The sequence below is a fragment of the Pseudorasbora parva genome, chromosome 24 (assembly GCF_024679245.1).
Source record: "Pseudorasbora parva isolate DD20220531a chromosome 24, ASM2467924v1, whole genome shotgun sequence".
Lineage (NCBI taxonomy): Eukaryota > Metazoa > Chordata > Actinopteri > Cypriniformes > Gobionidae > Pseudorasbora > Pseudorasbora parva.
In genome coordinates, this window is record NC_090195.1 from 7,428,479 (window position 1) to 7,450,112 (window position 21,634).

Sequence of the window (21,634 nt, forward strand, 5' to 3'; positions counted from 1 at the left end):
CTAAATCATTTAGAGAAATTCATACCATGACATTTCTAACACTACTCTGAAAAAAGAATGTGAATGTGGGCTTGCAACTGGTAACCTGCTGATCTTGTAAAGCATGCAGTGCAGAGAACGAATCGCTAAACATGATGAGATGATGCTTTCATAAGCCATTAGGACTGATGATTGTGTCCAACAAATAGGCTAACCTTGAATTAAATCATATGTTCTGTTGCTCATTGCCCTGATAGATCTTGCAAATAATCTGTTATTGTGACGTGGAAGGTTTTTACTGCGCAACAGAGAAGCATTCCTCAAAAGTTTAGTTCATTTTCCACAGAGGAAATGGAAGACAAACACTGTTCATAAAATAATGGAATCTGATTGTTCTTTTAAAGGTTTATTGAATTTGTGGAAATTTGTTGACAGTTTGGTATTCTTATGGTGAAAGAGACAAGTTCATCAAGTTTTTGGTCATTTGCAATAATTATAAAAAACAGAAAATGTTGAAGCAGTGTTGCTGTGGTCTTCAACAGTGTAAACTACAGACGTCGTGGTAAACATAAACCTGGTTAAAGCTGGTTTACTCAGTGGCCAACGTTGTCTTTTCAGCTCTAATACAGCTCTATTACAGACCGCTCTAATGTGGCAATGCAAAAAAAGGCACTTTAAAGCTGTTTTTCTTTTTTACTCTTAACAGAAACAACAAAGGAAACTTCGTTCTCTTCCTCGTTCTACTCGGCGTGGATCTTCAGCTCTCTAGTGCCCCTACTGGTCACAGGTACGCATGCGGTTCATTCGTCATCCTGGTTTTGGGTGGACTCGTTAATTACCTGTGATGATTGAAAGGTCAGAAGGTTATAATTTTTCATATAAGAACTTAATATGGTATATAAAACTCTTTTCATGCCACTCACATGCCCATCTCTGGTCTCGATGGTCTTTATCACGACTTTCTTTGACTGGCTGTCCATCATAGGCCTGGTTTCCCTCATGGACTCTGCAGGCAAAATATCAATCCAGATCTAGTTATCTCATTGTTAAAGTGTGATTGTGCTTTAACGGGGTCAGACAGAGGGAGATCTCTTATATTTTAATACAAAATTTTCAACTCGTTTTATGTTAATGTTCTTGCAAAAGCCCCCAAAATATGCACAACCATATTCACTTGGGCTGAATATGAAAATTGACCATTTTGATTTATACAAAAACCATGTTTATTGCATGCATGTAAAAATGTATTTGATTTGATATGATTGGATGGAATTTTAACTTAAAATATGGGATGTGAAGCATCTTCTTTTAAGCATCTATTTTAAAATGGGATATTTTAAGTATACATGGTTTTATGGTTAATTGTCATACATTATTTCCATTCAGCATTGTTTTCCAAATGTTCGGATGATCTGAAGCACACATACCTCGCATGGTTAATGATGAGAGGTTGGGAAATGGTGTGGTGATCCTAGAGAGAAATAAAGAAAAATGATTATCCTTAAATTATTAAAAATGTTTAGCCCTAAATAACTAAATGGAACTTTTGAAAGATATATTTATATATATATTATTAGATATATATATATATATATATATATATATATAGAGAGAGAGAGAGAGAGAGAGAGAGAGAGAGAGAGAGAGAGAGAGAGAGAGAGAGAGAGAGAGAGATCAAGTGACCAGCTGAATACTATTCGCTCACAGAATAATTCGAATTAAATTAATAAAATAATGTCTAGTTAACAGGGTTAAAATGTTTTTATATTTCTTAATGATTATGATAATGTTAACTTAAACTAAAAGTAATAAAAGATTTTTGTCAATTGAAATAAAACCAAAAGAAAAGAAAAAAAGAAAATCTAACACTAAACTAAGACTGAACTGAAGCTAACTGAAAAAAAATTAAAACCTAAATAGTTTGATTCTAAAAAACTACTTAAAAATGACAAAAGCATATAACAAAATTAATAATAATTTAACTACAATGAAAATGAAAACTGACCATATAAATAGACTTAACAAAATAACAATTTACTAGTGGTTCTGACAAAATATAAATTGCTGCAATCTATATAATTTAAATGAATGAATGAATGATTCAATGACACACTCACTCACTGGATGAAACCGCTTTTTTAAACAAATATTTTGAATTATTCAATGACAAATACAGTAACGATAACTTGTCGCCACCTACTGGTGTAACAATGTAATTGTTGCAATCTTTATTTGAAGTGTCAAGTCACTTTCAAAAATGTAGTTCGATTCCTTAGACATCAGTGTTTATATCCGGACTATAAAGTGTTATCCCAGTTCTACTTGTATATGACAACTGCTCTCCCTGGCTCTGTGCCAGCACTGCCACAGATTTGAATGTTCGCTGTGATGTGATCATACTTGTTAAAGGTTTAATTTATAATTTTTTTTATTTAAAGGTTTAACAGAGCAAATAATTTGGCATTTAGGAAAAAGATTGTGTGGGTGATTGTGGTCTTTTAATGATTAATCATGGCGCTCTGATAAATAATATAAAAGTAAATAAATAGTAGGTCTATATACTAAATACTAAAATAACACGACAAGTTAAAATGTTAAAATTCTGCAATTACATCAGTAACCAAAAACTATTATTTTTCATGCTGCTGCATTCATTCCTCTAAGTTTCATTATACGGTGTAATTCCATGTTGAGTGCACCTTTTAAGAAAACATAAAAATCCCAAAAATAAAAAATAAACTTGCAAAAGCAAAAATTCACCTGCTTTCTTCCCCTTCCAGCAGCTTCCTGTAGGTGGCGATCTCAATATCCAGGGCCATTTTAACATTCAGCAGATCCTGGTATTCACGTAGATGACGCGCCATCTCATCCTTCATGTTACGGATATCGTCCTCTAGATGGCCAATGGTGTCCTGGTAACCGTTTACCTCGATGGAAAAGTTATCTTCCATCTCTCTCATCTGACGCTCCATAGACTCATTCTGAAATGACAGATCCGATAATTTGGCATTTGAGCAGTCATAATATAAAGCACTTTAATAAATGATTATCAGGGTTATTAAAGTTGACTAAAACCATCTATCTATCTATCTATCTATCTATCTATCTATCTATCTATCTATCTATCTATCTATCTATCTATCTATCTATCTATCTATCTATCTATCTATCTATCTATCTATCTATCTATCTATCTATCTATCTATGTATGCACATTATATAAATATAATAATGTATATACACACACATATACTGTATTATATAAACAAACTTATGGTAGATGCGATTAATCACGATTAATCGATTTGACTGCAAGCTTATTCTATTTCAAAATTTCTCATTTTTATTTAATTTGACTTGATGTATTAAACGAAAACTGAAATAAAAAAATAAAAATAAACTTGTTGCATGAAACAAAACTAAAACTAAAATGAACATAAAATGTAAAATCGAATTAAAAATAAAATAAAATAAAAATAAAAACTATAAACCCATCTAACAAAATTAGTTCTAAGAACATTTAGCTAACATTCTCATAACGTTATGAATGTTCAAACCATTGAAACATTTTCTTGGTAATGCAAATGTTAAAGGAACATTCCATTTGATCTGTCTTCAAACATTAATGAAATGTTACTTTTGAATGTTCTCTGAACATTCCGAAACACTTTTTTTTTTGTGATAATGTTTTGAGGACATTATTAAATACCAGGCAACTTTGAACTAATATTCTATTAATGTTACTGGAAGAATGTTTGTTCACAACTTTGATAGAACCTTGCCAGAATGTTAGCTAAAGTTCTGAGAATGTTCCCTCTATATTACCTCAATGATACTAAAATAACTTATGTTAATATAATTTTCTCCAGTACTCACAGTTCCTTTAAGAGCTTCCAAGTCGCAGGTGAGAGACTGAAGCTGGCGACGGTAGTCATTGGCCTCCTGCTTGGCCAGACGGATCGCGTCATTGTTGCGGGCAGCAGCTTCAGACAGGTCAGCAAACTACAAAAAGAGAAAGTCTGAGATTAGGATTAAGCTCCAGCTGCCTCTCTGGCTTTTGTTTTCTGTTTACAGCTGAATGATTGTGCTCATTTTAAGTTTGAATATGTAGGCTAATAGATCAATAGGTCCATTAGGATGATCAATACTGTGACAAAAGAGCAGATGGTCTTGAAATCCACACAAGCCTCTACGGCGACCATCTGCCATGTCTGAGTTGACACTTTCTCCCTGAAACATCCTGAAACATCCCACACTGTCTTACAAGATCAGCAGCACTTTCCTTCGTTTTATTGTTCATTTGTTGCTCTTTAGTATCTCATGAGATTTAATTGATGCTCATCAGCTTTCATTTGGAGAAATACACATACAGTAATAGAGCTATAAAATTAGCAAGCAGCTCAGACTCTTAAAATCAGTGTTGCCACAGTTACTTTGAAAAAGTAATCTGATTACTGATTACTCCTTTAAAGGGGTGATGAATTGAGAAATCAACTTTCCCTTGAGCTTTTGACATAAGGTCATGGTAATATACGACTACCCTGTACATTTCAGAGCTGAAAACTTCCTTGTTTGTCAAAGAAAAGCTTTTATAGACGGCAAGCCCAGAAAACGATTGTGTACTTCATCCTGACATCTAGTGGCGAAACACGCCTCTACAGAATAATAAGCAGGTGTGATTCAGTAGCTCCGCCCACCGACTCATCAGATCACGCTATAGCCAGGAATAAACATGCCGAAGAATATAGCAAGATATTGTGGAAGAACAGTCGCTGCAAAAGCTTCCTTTGGATCCTAATATTAGGGATGTGTGATACTTCATGTAATTTTAATGAAGTTCCAGCTCACGTGGGGAAGAACGTTTGTGTGTTCGCTTCATTTCACTGCTGAACCGTTTGTAAACAAGTATCAAGTGCTGGATTTGCAGACACAATGTTGTGCCTTCTATATTGGATCCGACAGGAATGGTGCAACAAACTTATGTGAGTAAAACGTCTTTTTTATATGTAGGCTAATAGTAGTCCCGGGGCTAAGTGTTTTTCAGACGGTCTACCAAAACGTACGCCCGTCGTGGGTGTGTTCGCGCATACATCCACAGATCATGCGGGCCATGTAATACAGAAATAATATTCCAATCAATCGCAGGTGGATGAGAAATAAATCATTGTGTTTGTTAGATAAAGACGTTTACGAGTCCTGTGAGAGATTCATTCCGGTTGCCGCTTTTAAAACAATCCCTCCCTCATGTGAACTGAACTGAGAAGGGGAGCAGAAGCTCATTTAATATCCAAATCTTATCCAATCCTAGCCATGGGGCATTTACTTCCAAGTCTCCAGTGCGGCACGGCCATCAAAACCCAGCGTTCAGGAGAGAGCCTCAAAACCAGTGTAGAAAATAGCCTATTACTTATTAGTTTTGATGTTTATGAATGTAAAAACCACACAAACTTCATTAGATAACCTCAGACAACAGTATACATTAAAAAAAAAAAGCCAGTTCATGACACCTTTAAAAAGTAACTTAGTTACGTTACAGATTACTTGATTTTAAAAGTAACTAAGTAAGATTACAAGTTACTTTATTAGTTACATTCAGCTATATATATTTATATAAAACGCATTACTGGCATCACTGCTTAAAATTACTCTAAGGCCTGGTTTTACAGACATTATAAATATGTACTTTATTATGCATTATTGTACATTGTTGTGATGGAAAACCGTTTAATTAGACAGCGGAGAGACTGACCTTGGATTTGTACCATTCCTCAGATTCCTGGATGTTTCTGGAAGCCAGAGTCTCGTACTGCTGCCGAACATCTTTCAGAGCAGCGGTGAGGTCAGGTTTGGACACTTCCATATCAATCTTCACATGCTGCTCCTGGATCTGGATCTGGAGTTCGGCAAGTTCCTGTGAAGATGATGGAAAAAATGACTTGAGCATTCCAAATGCAAAGTTTGTTCAAAAGATTGGGTTCGGGAAAGAAGTACCTTTAAGATCACCAAGCCTGCAATTGGTTGATCAAAAATAGAGTACATATACTGTAAAATACTACTTACAATTTAAAATGTTTTTTTTTTTAAATATATATATATATATTTAAAAATAAAATGTTTTGCTTTGATGGCATCTTGAGTGTCACATGATCCTTCAGAAATCATTCAAATATGCTGATTTCTTTTTATTATCATTATTTAAAACACTTATGCTACTTAATATTTTTGTGAATTTTTTTTCTCAGGATTCTTTGATGAATGGAATTTATTTAAAAGTGATAACATTAAAAAATGTATTTTTTTAAAATCAGTTTAATGGATTATTGCTGAATAAAAATAGGCCTGGTTTCACAGACTGGGTTTAGATTAAGCCAGGATTAGGCCGTAGGGCATTTGAAGTAACTTTTATAAATGTGTCTTAGAAAAAAACACCAATGGTGTGCATCTTGAGACAAAATAATGGCCTTGACATATTTTAAGATGTGTCAGTGCAAGTTGATTTCAGTTAAAACAGCTCAAACATGCATTTTAGTCCAGGATTTAAGCCTTGTCTGTAAATGATAGATTTAACAAATTATAGTCTGTAGATTATATTTTTATTTTGTGATTTGAATGTATAGCAGAACAAATATCACTCTGAAATAAATTAGCGATAGTTTATTAGCCCTGAACTAATGTACGTCCTGATCCTGAAACAATGTCTCTGCTTTATTCTCTTGGAATTCCTCCCTTTTCCACAACCCATTTAATCACTATGGCAGCAGGTCACACATGCCTGACAATCCCCTGATATTAACAAGCCCAACAAAAGTGTCAGTCAGCCAGAAAACCGCCACTGTGAGCCGAAGAGTTGAATTCCCAGAGGAAATTCAAATCATTGTATTGTTCAGAGCTTGCTCTTTATAGCGCAGGAGATTCTGAGTTGGTTCTTTTAAGTGCCTGCTTTGTCACAGATGCTTCTCCTTATAGATCTATAAACAGGATAGTATTTCTCAGATCATTTGGTCTCAGAAAAATCGGAAGAGAAATGTTTGAATTCAAAATCTCTCATCTTTGATTGCATATCTTGGCAAATCTGAGACACTATTCTGAGCCTTTTTTTTCAGGAGCATAATCTGTGAAAATTACCATTTGCATTTAAAGGGGGGTTAGTTCACCCAAAAATGAAAATTCTTTTATTAATTACTTGCCCTCAAGCCGTTCAACATCCGTAAGACCTCCGTTCGTCTTCAAAACACAAATTAAGAAATTTTTGTTGAAATCCGATGGCTCAGAAAGGCCTTCATTGGCCACAAAATAATTTTAATATCACATTATCAAGACCCATAAAGGCACTAAAGACGTCGTTACAAAGTCCATCTCACTACAGTGGCTCTACAATACTTTTATGAAGCGATGAGAATAGTTTTTGTGTGCAAAAAACTAAATAACGACTTATATGATGATATGCCGATTTCAAAACAAAGCATTGAACCGTTACGAAGCAGTGTATTGATTCATGATTCATAACAGAATCAGGTTTGCGCACAAAAACTATTCTCGTCGCTTCATAAAATTATTGTAAAGCCACTGTAGTGAGATGGGCTTTGTAACGACGTCTTTAGTGCCTTTATGGGTCTTGAGAGAGGAAATGACATTGGTGTCAATGAAGGCCTTTCTGAGCCATCGGTGTAGCTGTCAATGGAGAGATAGAAAGCTCTCGGATTTCATCAGAAAGATGACGATATGAGGGTGAGTGAGTAATAATGACAGAATTGCCGTTTTTTGGTGAACTATCCCTTTAAAGATTTCTAATTTTTTATGTTTCTGTCTCCAGGTGGTTCAGTACCTCATCGTGAAGCTTCTTCAAGAAAGCGATCTCTTCTTGTAAGGACTCCACCTTTCTCTCCAGGTCCAGACGGGCCAGGGAAGCGTTATCAACATCCTGTGGGTGTAACACATGTAAAATATTCAAATATCAAATCTATATGTGCGAACCAGCCATCTCTCCTAAGAATGTTGTTTTAAACTTCCACTTGCATCTGAATTCCACTCAGTTCCTTTTTTTTATTCTTCTTTCTCTGCACTAAACAGAATCACATTACACACTACCATTCAAAAGATTGCTGTCAGTAAGATTTTTTAAAGTTTTAAGTCTCACCATACAAGGCAGCCATTACTCTCTTCTGTGTCACAAGATCCTTCAGAAATCTATGGAAGCTTGTTTCCACCACCGAATAAGACGTTTTTAAAGGTAATTGCGACCTTTTTATCTCACAATTGTGAGTTTGCTTTTCAGAATTGCGAGATATAGTCGGAATTGTGAGACTTCTTCTCTCAGAATTGTAAGGTATTAACTTGCAATTGCGAGTTATAAAGTCCAATTCTGAGGAGAAAGTTCAAAAGAAAAACATTTATGTTAAACAGACACTTGTAATAATATAAATGTCTGTCACTTTCGATCAATTTAATGCATCTTTGCTGAATAAAAGTATTCTCTTACTGACCCCTAACCTTGTGGAAATTCTTCTAAACCATTCCTGATTGATTTAAATAACAATAGCTCGCTCGCCTGCTGTTTATTGTTTGTAGAGCTGCAGCTGGTGGTGGCAGACACCCTTCAAACACACACACACACCCCCTCTTCTCTGCGACCGTAAGTCACCAATGTCTCCTGGTTAACAGTGGCCACTCCCACTCGTACAACAGTTTGCTTTGTCATGAACGCACCAGCTTGCTCTCAGACAAAGCTCTCTTTTCAGTTGTGTGTCTAAATCTAATGCCGGACAAGAGGCAGCTTGACCAGGCCTGCACTGACCCTTTTATTGTAAGGAGGCTGGTCACAATCAGTAGTGTCTTGCAAACACTGACTGGAACACTAACTGATCACAATGTTAATGGTGCTTTGGTAGTGCTCAATCAAACATCAGGTCCAATAATGTCTAAAAAATGTTTTTAGTGGATCATTTTTCTCTGACCATATGCAGATGTATACCTGTCTGAAGCTCCGGAGGTTGTTCTCAGCGTCCTCCCTCTGAAGCATCTCTTCATTAAGTCTGAAAATGATATGAATATTTAAGCAGAGCCACGCCCTCATATAACTCAACCAAACCCACTGGAGCATCTCACAATGAAAATATGTTCAAGTCTTTAAACTAAAAGAAATACATTTCTTCTCATTTGTTGCTTAAAGAAATTCAACCAGTGATGGGTTATTCTTAATCTGGTAAAAAAAAACAAAAAAACCTGTATTGAAGAGCTTTGTTTGTAAAAGAAATCCACACAGTAAAAATAATTACACCATTTACCTACTTTTATTGAAGTCATTAATGTGATTTAATATGAATCCATTAACTTTTTGTCATTTAAAAGTCAGGTCAGGGAGAAATCAAATCATATTTAAAAAAATATATATATTTCACAGAAATATAAAATCTTTATATATTTTCTTATTGAATTAAAGTTCATATTGCATTTCATAATCTGGCGAAATGAAATATGAAGCTTTAGACATTTTGGTTTTATTTGACCTGGTAAAGAGAAAACTCCGCCTATAAGAAGCTTATTACACTGCCAAAAATAATAATAAATGGGGTAACATATAATTATAGGCCTAGGTGAAAATGTTATTAAACATGATCTTATGTCAAAATATGTATGATTTTAAACTACAGTGGGCTGTCTAAAGCTCCAAAATGCATAAAATAGCCTATATTTTGGTAAAAAATATATACAAATGTATTTGTATTAATGTGTAAAAAAAATAAAAATGATTAGCCAAATTTTTCAGTTCATGTTTGAGATATGTAATGCAAAAAGACAGTAATATGATTTATACAAAACCCTAAATCTGGCTTGAAAAATCTATTATAAAAAGTATGAAGGTGCACCTGTGTGTGTGTGTGTGTGTGTGTGTGTGTGTGTGTGTGTGTGTGTGTGGTACAAAATAAAAACCTGTATTGAAGAGCTTGTTCTAAAAGAAATGCACTACACAGTAAAAATGATGTTGGTGATAATTATGTTGGTGATATGTTGGCAATTTATGTTGGTGATATGAAATGTGAAATGACAATAATCTGACTTGGACTTAAAATTCTAAATCTAGTTGGCAAAATCCATCATTATAAAAGTATGAATGCACCTGCCAGATGTTTAATATTTGAAACTTTGATCAGTTTTGTGTGCTCGCACGTCTTTTGGACATACTTCTCTTTGAGGCGATCGATGTCCTCTCCCATATTGTCCCGGTCCACCTCCACTCTGGCCTTCTCGTTGGTGAGCTGGTCCACTTGTCGTCGCAGTTCTCTCATCTCGTCCTCGTACAGATCACCGACCCGGGACGCGCCTTTGCCCCTCATCTGCTCCAGCTCCGCCGTCAAGATCTTATTCTGCTGCTCCAGAAACCTCACTTTGTCTATGTAACTGACAAACCTGTCGTTGAGATGCTGCATCTCCGCTTTCTCATTGGTTCGGTTGACTTTAAATTCAGTGTTGATGGCGTCGGCGAGCCCAAAATCCAGTGTGTCGGTGGCCAGTCTGGGCAGCGGCGCGCTGGTGCGCACCCTCGCGCCCTTGCTTATGTAGATGGATGGAGACGCGGAGGACGCGGTGCTGTAGGACACACGCGAGGTTGTGCGCACCGGGCTGCTGTACTGCCGACTCGAGTAAGTGGACCGAGACATCGCTGGTCGCTCCCCACCGAACATCCTTTTATAAGAAGAGCTGGCCATTGTAATCCTTTAGTTCTTGGTTCGTGTTGAAGTCAGCGTCTACTTTCACCAACTACCGCACCCTGTCCGGACCAACCAAGACCACTGCAGAGGTTCAGCTCGCATTTATAGCCCACTCCCTATGCTAATGACATAACGGTGCAGGGAGGTCTAGTGACGTAGACGTGTCGGGGTGGAGGGGCAAGATGTGCCACTCCATTAATGAAAGAGCTTGACCAGGCAAATGGGCTACAGGAAAGTTATATAGCCTAGTTTGTAGAAAGAAATAAAGGCTATACAGTGTGTGTGTTTTTTATTTTTTTTATTTTTTATTTATTATTTAGCCTACTTTATTAGCAGTAGGCAAACTTTATTAACGTCAAACATGTCCGTCAATTAAAAGTTTGATTATGACAAATATGAAATGTAGCATATTAATTTATCCCTTATATATTTTTTATCTGTTAAAGGTAATGCAGGTTACCACTTTTTATAATGTGTATCCTATTAATATTGAAAAAGAATGTAAACGACTACATCTAGGCCTATTATTTCAAATAATTACTACTACGAATATACATACATAAATACAAAATATTTATATATTCAAATGTTATACTAGGCTATATTATTAATTTATATGATACTACAATGGCCTATATTAGGTTATTAAACATTAATAATAAATCGTATATATTATTGTAATTAGTAGAAATGAATAATAATATTTAAAAATAATGTAAACGAATAAATATTTCAAATAATTACTACAACGAAAATAAATAAATAACAAATACAAAATATATTCAAATGATATTATTAATGTATTAAATAATATACTATTATTAAAACATAAATTACACAATTTTATTTAGTATAAATTGTAGCCTATTTATATTTTAAAAAGTATGTAAACATAAATACATATTTCAAAATATTATTTCAAATAATTACTAAGTACGACAATAAATAGGCTACATAAATAGGCCTAAAACATATTTATATATTTAAATGATAGACTATATTGTTAATTTATTATACAATATATCATTATTAAAACATTATGTGACATCAAATAAAAATATGGGTAGTTTATCTTTTTTTAACAGAACGTCATACTATAGCAATTTAAAATACAAATTACATTTGAACGTAAATTATTATTATTATTATTATTATTATTATTATTATTATTATTATTATTATTATTATTATTGTTATTAGTAGTAGTAGTATTAGTATTATTATTATTATGAACAGAAGAGGAAGAAAAGCAAATACGGCGGAACGCTTCGTCTATGGATTTGTTTCTAGACGGTCATGTATTCGTGAGTGCACATGTGGCATGTCTGAGCCGCTGTCAAAATATTATAAAGATCATCCAGCAGTGAAGAATGGAGAACACGGGCCGACTCCGTGTTTTGGAATTATACAGCGGAATAGGCGGGATGCATTATGCTTTAAAGGGTACGTCATTTGGTTCAAATCTGGACTGTGGAGCGAATCGCGATTATATTTACACACATGACTGACACAGAATCAGTTGCAAACTTTCTGTCTCTTATCAAGTTATTGACACTGGTAAAGTTCGAGTCTCTGTTGTATGATAATAACCCACAGGTGTCACTGTTCCCGTACTGTACAACGTACTAGAAATGCAACCGATTCACAGTCTAAATCGGACAAAATCTTTTCTTTAGAGTTGTGAAGAACAGCTAAAATTCTCAGTAGTTGAATTAATTCGCCTTTCTTTCAGAGAGCTCAGTTCCAGCTGAGGTTGTGGCTGCTGTGGATGTCAACACAACAGCCAATGAAATCTACAAACACAACTTCCCCAGTACCCCACTCTTGCCAAAAACTATCGAGGTCAGTCCTTGCCCACATGCATCTAATTTGGTTATGTAAATGATTAGACACATTTTGTTTGGACGCATTCACATACCAAGTGCCTCCCATAAGAGGTTTTGTATGGCGTTCCTTTAAATCAACCACTTCTTTATGCCAATTAATACAGACAAACAATATGCATAATTTAAAGTAAGATGTAACCTCTGACTTGCATTTCTTACGTAGATGTGTCACTGTAATCACCTTTCTGCATGTGCAATCAAAAGCGATCTTTTTTAACTGATTTATTGCATTCCTAACGACACATCTCTTTTGTAACATCCTTAAAATGACATTTCCCTGTAAGTCCTACCGGCACATAGTCCCATGACTGAGTTTTTAAAAGCAATAGGAGGTAAAGTGTAACTAAGTGGTTAAAGGTTCGTGCTTTGTCAGCATGGTAATAATGTACCCGCTACTGGCCTCAATTCAGAAGAATATACAACAGTCAGTGCTTGAAAAATGATATTGAATATGGTTTAGCTATTAAAATGCTATTATTGTGGAGTATTCTTGTAAAACTGGATGCACTAAAAGTGTTTTAAGTTCAAGACTTATGTAAGCATAAATAACTTTGTCGTATGTCTCTCTGTGAATTGTTATTAATGTGATTTGTAGGATAAGCTTATGCTTTTTAATAAAAAAGGGAGAGCAGTTTTTGTGTATGTCTTGTGTAAATATTTGTTTAATGCTAGCTCTTTTGGTTTTTATGTATTAGGGAATGACGCTACACGACTTTGACAAGCTGAACTTTGACATGATTTTGATGAGCCCACCGTGTCAACCATTCACCAGGTTAGTTTTTCTCTTGTTCATTGAAGAAATACTTCACACAAAACTACAATTCTGTCTTTATTCTCTCAGACACAGTGTTTCAAAGTGAAAGAAAGAGTTTCTTTCTTTTGTGGAACACAACAGAAGTCTTGAGTGGTGGTCGTTCTTTTCCATGCAATTACAGTAAATGGAGACTGGAGCTTTCAAGCTTGGAAAGGGACCATAAAGGCTTCATAGTTGTTGCTCATACAGCTTGAGCATAGCTTTTTTTTGGTGAGAAACAGACTAATTTAAGTCTCTCATGATCCTCTATGGTTCTTTCGCATGCTTTATTAGATTGTATGCCTCATTCCCAAGTGTTGTGATTGCATGTAAAAGAGCGACTGTACAAATCTTAAAAAAATTTCTGTTTGTGTTCCATAATAGAAACATACACTGATGCTCAAAATAATGAATTGGTTTGAGTAGAACCAACTCAAATGAAACAACATATTTAACTCAAATGAACTTTTATGAGAATTTAGAACTTTCTTTTTCTTTTGAGTTCACAAAACTGACACATTTTAAGTAATCTGAATTGTTTAATAGTTTTGAGTTTTATGATCTTGTTTCTTTAAATTTAGACAAAAATAAATTTAACTGAAACTGGGCTGGGATTTCTAATTCCCAGCATGCTTTGCCATGACACTCAAAAGGGACAGTAAATGCCAAAATAGAGTGTTATATTGTGCTTTTTTGTGTGCAAGATTAACGTTAAGTGGGAGGTTTAGTACAGTTTAATGTTTTGTTATGCTAGTTTAGAAAAGTTTCTGTGTGATTACAGTGATGAGTGGAGCATAAGCTTAGTTTGAGAACAGATATATATATATATATATATATATATATATATATATATATATATATATATATATATATATATATATATATATATATATATATATATATATATAATATATATTAAATGTTTTATATTACTGTACTCATTCAGCAAATGTTATGTTAATGCTACCAAAGCATTGTGTAATCATTAGCAAGGTGGCATTTATTGAATTAGCTAGCTAAAGCTAGTCAGGTTTCCACTTCAAAACTGTGTGATTAACATTATATTTTTAAGTTAAATGAATGAATTAGCTCACTCAAATATTTAAAGTTCAGAGAAATTAAAATGTATGATTACAACATAACTGAGTGACTGTTTTGCCAACTTATTTGGGTTTACAGGTTTAAAACAACATGAGGTTGAGTAAATAATGACTTAATTTTAATTATTTTAACCAATAAAAAAAATCATACAAATTCTAAACTTTTGAGCAGTGTATTACTGTTTATGTGCATCTCCCTCTAGGTCTGTAGTATGAAAAAGGCTGCTCAATCATCGGTTGACCTAAAGCTGATGTGTGTTTCTCAATAGGATTGGTTTGCAGGGAGATATTGCTGACCCCAGAACAAAGAGCTTCCTTTATATCCTGGACCTTCTGCCAAGGTCAGTCTGATCAATCTGTGCTCTCTTCAATGCCTCACAGACTGTGCGATTTCAGCAATCCCATAAGATCATTACAAATCACACTGTACGACATGGATCTAATAAACTTGTTAATGACATGTATAGACTGTACGATGATGACCCCAATTAAGTTAGTATAGAAGAATAAAACCTCATCAGCATGCGCTAGTGGTAAACAAATAGAGCGAGATGAACCGCATTTTGGCAATTGTGATTTTTATGTGTGCTGAAAAACAGAAGAGGAAGCGAAAGAGGAGTAATATAGGGAAAAGAAGCCAACTTGGCATGCCAGTTTGGTCATTGGAGCTTGAGGTAAGTAGTTTAAAGTTTGAGCAGCATATTGCATTGATCAATACACCATTTCACATTGCATTTTTATTGGCTAGTCAGTGGATGTTGGTCGTAGCAGCAAACACACCGTCAGATGATCATGCTACATTTCTGACACTGTCAGAAAATGATCGCAGGCTATCTTTGGTTGCAAAGATACTTCTTTCACTGCATGACGCAGGACCACCGTTTAGGAGCCACAAGTCTGGGCACAAGTCAATGAAAATAAGTTCTCTGATATTGATTAGTTTCTCTCTCTCTCTCTCTCTCTCTCTCTCTCTCTCTCTCTCTCTCTCTCTCTCTCTCTCTCTCTCTCTCTCTCTCTCTCTCTCTCTCTCTCTCTCTCTCTCTCTCTCTCTCTCTCTCTCTCTCTCTCTCTCTCTTACTTCCTATGAACAAAGCCAAGTTTACAGGCAACGTTCATTCTACAGTATTTTTGCAAATTATTCATTATTCATTTCTGTCTAATAAAAGAATGAAGAATGGTTTCCCTTCGCTCCTTCTCAATTTTCTCAAGTCTGTTGTGTATTCCCGTTCTCAGCCAAGGTGTTTTATTTCCTTCCCAGAACGTGTTTGTGAAAGAATGCACCTCTCTTTCTCCCCGCAGGCTCAGCGAGCGGCCGCGCTTCATTCTGCTGGAGAATGTGAAGGGCTTTGAGACTTCTGCTGCAAGGTAACCAGGACGGCACAGGAGCTTTGAGATCACCATGGTTACGTGGCTATGAGCCAATGGGGTCATGGGTATCCCTCTGTGTTGCTGTCACCATGTATTGTGTTAATAAGAACCTTATACAGTAGTTGTCTCTGCACATTAACCCGAGTATTTTAATATTGAATAAGTACATACTTTGCCTTAAAAATGGTCTTATCATTGTTTTAAGTCTTTAAATATATTTTATTTGACAGGGATGCTTTGCTTAAGACACTGAGAGAGTGCGACTACAGCTTTCAGGAGTTTCTGATCTCACCAACATCTGTAAGTATGTCTCTTCCTTCCTGAACAAGTATTGTTAAAGTCTCAGAAAGTTTATGTAAGTCTTGTTTTATTGCTACAGCTTGGGATACCAAACTCTAGGCTCAGATACTTCCTTCTTGCAAAGAGACCACCGGGATCCTTTTCATTCCCAACATCATCAGAGGTACTTTTCCATTTGGATCTATTCTAAGGCTCTGTTTATACCTGGTATAAAGATGTGTTTTGGTCTATTGGCTCACAATTGGATGATGCTAAATGTAGGTGTAGACGGGGTCTAAAAAGTTTTGAGCTTGTCTACTTTTGACCACTTCCAGAGATCGTTGAAAATCCATTCGCCAGGATTGCTTTCGTAGTGTAAACGGTCATGTGGTTGAACGTGTTTGAACAGCCACAAAAGACCGTCTACTCTCCTCCTACTAACCTAACGCGCAAACATCACGGGAAACGCGCTCTCTTTGTCGGCTGGAGACTCAAGTTTGGTTTGAAGGCAAAAAACATACCAAGCACAATGTTCTCTCACCACTCCTGATTTCTAACACACACCGCATTCGGTGTGGTATTGTGGTTGTCAGAGCAGAAAGGAAAGCTGATGGTTTTTCTGTCATCTCTGGTTGTTTTCATATGTAAATTGCACAAGCTTATTTTGTCTATTAGATCGAAAGATCTGGAAAAAAAACATGCATTTACCCATAGAACCTCCCCTACAAGAAATCAGGACGGAAGTGGTTGAAAGTGAACAAAAGAGACCGATTAAAACACCCTCATCTACTTGTTATACAATCGACCAAAATACATCTTAATACCACGTGTAAACAGGGCCTAAGAGACCACTATGTAGTTGCTGTTAAATACTAAATCTTTCTATCTACTGGCAGATTATAGAGGGCTTCCCCTTGTCTGAATTCCCAGACGGTCTCGCTGTTCACACCAAGGTCCTACACCTTCTGAATCTGTGAGAGAAAAAAATGGGACGATCATTTTAAGTTGGAGACTGAACAAGAGTTGGAAAAGAAGAGGAATCAGGACAAACAGGAGACCGTCCAGAGGCTGCAGGACTTTCTGCAGAAGGAAGAGGAGGACATGGATCAGTATCTGCTGCCTCCCAGAACCCTGCTCAGATACGCTCTACTGATGGATGTAGTTCAGCCTAGTAGCAGGAGATCAGTTTGCTTTACTAAAGGGTGTGGGCCTTATTAATATTATTATATTTTATAACATACACTTCAGTGTGTGTGTGTGTGTGTGTGTGTGTGTGTGTGTGTACACCGACGACCAGGCATAACATTATGACTACAGACAGGTGAAGTGAAAAACACAGATTATCTATTTCTCTCTGCACTTGTTACTGGAGGGGATATATTAGGTAACAAATTAAAATGTTGTCCTCAAAGTTGATGTGTTAGAAGCAGGAAAAATGGGCAAGTGTAAGGATAAGGATTTGGCCCTTGAGTTTGACAAGGGCCAAATTGTGATAGCTAGACAACTGGGTCAGATCATCTCCAAAACTGCAGCTCTTGTGGGCTGTTCCCGGTCTGCAGTGGTCAGTATCTATCAAAAGTGGTCCAAGGAAGGAACAGTGGTGAACTGGTGTAAGGGTCATGGACGGTCAAGGCTCATTGACGCATGTGGGGAGCGAAGGCTGGCCTTTGCGGTCTGATCAAACAGATGAGCTACTGTAGCTCAGGCTGTTCAAGAAGTTAATGCTGGTTCTGATAGAAAGGTGTCAGAATACACTGCACATCAGTTTGTTGTGTTTGGGACTGCATAACTGCAGACCAGTCAGGGTGCCCATGCTGACCCCTGTCCACCGCCAAAAGCATCAACAGTGGACACGTGAGCATCAGAACTGGACCACAGAGGAATGGAAGAAGGTGGGCTGGTTTGATGAATCAAGCTTTCTTTTACATGACGTGGATGGCCCGGTGCGTGTGTGTTGCTCACCTGGGTAACACATGACAAGCTGGCGGAGGCAGTGTGATGCTTTGGGCAATGTTCTGCTGGAAACCTTGGGTCCTGCCATCCATGTGGATGTTACTTTGACACGTACCACCTACCTAAGCATTGTTTCAGACCAAGTACACCCTTTCATGGAAACGGTATTCCCTGGTGGCTGTGGCCTCTTTCAGCAGGATAATGCGCTCTGCCACAAAAGCAAAAATGGTTCAGGAATGGTTTGAGGAGCACAATGAGTTCGAGGTGTTGACTTGGCCTTCAAATTCCCCAGATCTCAATCCAATCGAGCATCTGTGGGGATGTGCTGATCAAACAAATCCGATCTATGGAGGTCCCACTTCAACTTACAGGACTTTAAGGATCTGCTGCTAAAATCTTGGCGCCAGATAGCACAGCACGCCTTCAGGGGTCTAGTGAGGTCCATGCCTCGACGGGTCAGGACTGTTATTGCAGCAAAAGAGGGACAGACACAATATTAGTCATAATGTAATGCTTGTGTGTGTGTGTGTGTGTGTGTGTGTGTGTGTGTGTGTGTGTGTGTGTGTGTGTGTGTGTGTGTGTGTGTGTGTGTGATATTTTCATCAATATAATATAATTTGGTTTTCTTCCTCATTATCTTTTATAATGTAAACATTTTTATTTTCATCATTTTTTATAATATAAATATTACATATACAGTGTATATGTGTTTCCTCATTATAATAGCATTTTTTATATATTAAAAGTATCATCATATATGTATATGACCGTTGATTCTCTCTGTGTAGCTATGGTCACTATGTGGAGGGCACGGGCTCCGTCCTCCAGTCCTGTGTGGATGTGGAGCTAGAGAGTGTGTTTAAGAGCCTGGAGCTGCTTTCTGAAGAGGACAAACTGAAGCAGCTCCTCCAGTTAAAGCTGAGATACTTCACACCCAGAGAGATCGCCAACCTCATGGGCTTCCCTGCAGATTTCAGTAAGACACTCATCACACACATTCACCCACACAACACAGAAGAAAACACTTATTAAACATAATATTACTATGCGCTGATATGTGTTTTATGGTATTATATGAAAAGGTTAATGAATAACCTCCCTTTATTTACTCTTGGCTTCCATTTAGATAATTAACAGTTTCAGGATTCATATTTTGTTTTTGGCACGGATGCTCGGCTTTTTGCCATGCAAAAGCCATATGCTCGCTCAACGTTTCTTAACTCATTAAGTTAAAGTCAAGTTAAAGACAGGGAAAAGGAGAAGATTAGAGTAATTTCTGCTTCTCTGTACGATTTTAAAACTCTTTCACACACATTTTTTTAGAACTACTGATTTCACACTGTCATAGACATAAAAAACAACAATGTGAAATTTGATAATAATGTCGTTCAATTACATATATTTTGTGTTTCAGCATTTCCAAAGGAAATTTCCGTTAAGCAGCAGTACCGTGTCCTGGGGAACAGCCTGAACGTCCATGTGGTTTCACATCTTATACGTCTCATGATTTCATAATATACATTTTGAAATCAGAAATTAGATTTTATATATAATCATCCTTTCTGTAAAGTTTTATATTGTTGAATAAAATGTTATTTATACAGTACATTTGCTTTGTTATTACTGCCACAAGATGTGTTTGACATTTTCTCTAATTTGATCACATAATGTAGATTAAAATGTGTTTTAAATAACCTGTTATGCTATATCATTTGTAATGGTTATATGATTTTTAATGCTGCCGGTCATTTACTGTGAAGTTATTCACGTTCAGAGAAAAATTATCCCTAAGCAGCAGGTTCACATCTTTAACTTTGGTTACTGATCTCCAAAACACATGTGACAGCCCCTGACACTCGCCCAATAAAGTCAAATCACTCGCATGCAGCTGAGATAAATGTCCTCTACACACTTACGTGTTCTTTATGAGTGATTTTGGGAAATGCAGTGGTGTTAGGACTTCAGGGTCGAAGTGCGTCTCTGGCGGTTGGGCTTTAGGCAGATCTTGGTGTGACGGTTCAGTACAGTGTCTGATGAGCGTCCTGGGACGAGCTCTCTCAGCATGGCTCGGACACTGAGCTTCTCCTGGCCCTTCGTCTTTCTCCTCTTGCTCTCTGGACTGCAGTGTGATGGTGGTGGTCAACCCCACAACAGACAAAAACGGGACATCAGCACTGAGCAGTAAGTTTTTTAAATGTATTATTTGTTAGTTTTTGCTTGAAAGATGCTGGAAAAGACTGATACATTTCCTTGTTTGAGACCACCTAAAATTTGAATACATTTCTCACAGTTTCAGATGCTGTCATGGGATTTCAATTTTAAGTTTTTGACATCAAATGGATGATAATGAACAATATAATAATTTTTTATTTTATTCTGCTGAGTTATATATTAAGTGAGGACATTATTTCCAAAGTTACCTGGTAATTGATTTGCAGGCCTCGTATGATATCAGAGAACGGTCACCTCACATTCTCCGCTGGCTACAACAAAGACATTCGCTTCACAACCTCAGGGACGGGAAGTGTGAAGGTGGGCGCCGAGGACCTCGTCCAGCAGATAAATCAGGTGAGTTCATGGGTTTGACTGAAACATTAGATGTACAATTTTGGATCGTTTGGATTTGGATAATTGCAATACAAGGTACAAGTGAATATATTTCTGTTGGTCAAGCATGTTGTGATGCTATGGTGATGTCAGTATCACGAACTTCATCTGAAATTAGGTGGTTGGCTATTGATTTAATATAAAAAAAATAAAAATATAAAAAAATTGATTAAAAAAAAATAATCCCAAAATGCCTATGAAAAGTAATTTAATTTGTATGGTTTATTTTTTGTTGTTCATCAGTTGTTTTTTTTTGTTTTGTTTTATTGTTTTTTATTGTTTTTTTATTGTTTTATTGTCTTTTATACGTGAAGCGTTTTTTAAAAAAAAAAAAAAATTATTTTGTTGAATTTTAGTTAGTTTGTTTTTGTTGTTTTGTTTTATTTTTTATTTTTTGTTTACACTATCAGTCACAATTTTGGAAATTGTTCTATTCTGTTTTTTTTGTTTTTGAAAGAAGTCTCTTCTGCTCACCAAGGCTGTTTATGTTTTTTTTTTTTTTTTTTTAACTGTTATGTTGTAAAATATTATTAAAATATAAAATAACTAATATATTTTGAGCATCATTATTCCAGTCTTCAGTGTCATATGATCCTTCAGCAATTATTCTAATATGAGGATTTGCTTATCAGTGTTTATTTATTATTATTTTTTTGTGATTCTTTGATGAATAGAATGTTCAAAAGAACAGTATTTATCTGAAAATAGAAAGCTTTTATAGCATCATACACTATCGTTCAAAAGTTTCGGGTTGGTAAGATTTTTTTTAGGTGGGGGTGAAGAACTTAAAGAAATTAATAAATGTATTCAGCAAGGATGCATTAAATTGATCAAGTGACAGTATAGACATTTATAATGTTGCAGATAAATGCTGTTTTGAACTTTCTATTCATTAAACAATTCTGGAAAAAAAAATTGTACCCAACTGTTTTTAACATTTAGAATAATATTAAATATTTA

The 21,634-nt window shown here is 36.0% G+C and overlaps 3 protein-coding genes across 4 annotated transcripts in view; 2 read left to right on the forward strand and 1 right to left on the reverse strand.

Annotated features, from left to right (window-relative positions):
* Positions 1-247: 247 nt before the first annotated feature.
* vim (vimentin) lies at positions 248-10,818 on the reverse strand. 2 transcript variants are annotated; one of them, XM_067435304.1, is made up of 9 exons: positions 10,162-10,816; positions 8,951-9,011; positions 7,805-7,900; positions 5,729-5,890; positions 3,856-3,981; positions 2,740-2,960; positions 1,407-1,450; positions 903-985; positions 262-818 (listed from the first exon to the last, which is right to left on the reverse strand). In XM_067435304.1, exons 1-9 carry the CDS (start codon positions 10,683-10,685, stop codon positions 780-782), a joined length of 1,356 nt encoding a protein of 451 aa, XP_067291405.1. In that variant the 5' UTR covers positions 10,686-10,816; the 3' UTR covers positions 262-779. The 2 variants fall into 2 exon arrangements, with proteins under 2 accessions (XP_067291406.1, XP_067291405.1); XM_067435305.1 differs by lacking the exon at positions 1,407-1,450 and having other exon boundaries at positions 248-818; positions 10,162-10,818.
* A 1,136-nt stretch (positions 10,819-11,954) lies between these two features.
* Positions 11,955-19,684, forward strand: trdmt1 (tRNA aspartic acid methyltransferase 1). The gene is given in 11 exon segments (XM_067434812.1): positions 11,955-12,131; positions 12,421-12,530; positions 13,270-13,346; positions 14,737-14,808; positions 15,767-15,832; positions 16,066-16,135; positions 16,215-16,298; positions 17,011-17,081; positions 17,083-17,316; positions 18,856-19,043; positions 19,482-19,684. Coding segments are annotated over 11 exon segments (1,146 nt in total). The 5' UTR covers positions 11,955-12,058; the 3' UTR covers positions 19,583-19,684.
* A 295-nt stretch (positions 19,685-19,979) lies between these two features.
* The window catches only part of cubn (cubilin (intrinsic factor-cobalamin receptor)), a 48,435-nt gene continuing 46,780 nt past the window's right edge, over positions 19,980-21,634 (forward strand). The window contains exons 1-2 of the mRNA XM_067435161.1: positions 19,980-20,248; positions 20,506-20,635. Coding sequence (XP_067291262.1) covers positions 20,130-20,248; positions 20,506-20,635 — 249 coding nt within the window. The 5' untranslated portion in view covers positions 19,980-20,129. The remainder of the gene's footprint in view (positions 20,249-20,505; positions 20,636-21,634) is intronic.

Coding starts and splice junctions, on each gene's coding strand:
- vim (XM_067435304.1), bottom strand. CDS start 10,685: ATGGCCAGCTCTTCTTATAAAAGGATGTTCGGTGGGGAGCGACCAGCG. Junction 7,901..8,950: donor ACCTCCGGAGCTTCAGACAG/GTATACATCTGC, acceptor TTACACCCACAG/GATGTTGATAACGCTTCCCT. Junction 2,961..3,855: donor TGGAAGCTCTTAAAGGAACT/GTGAGTACTGGA, acceptor CTGTCATTTCAG/AATGAGTCTATGGAGCGTCA.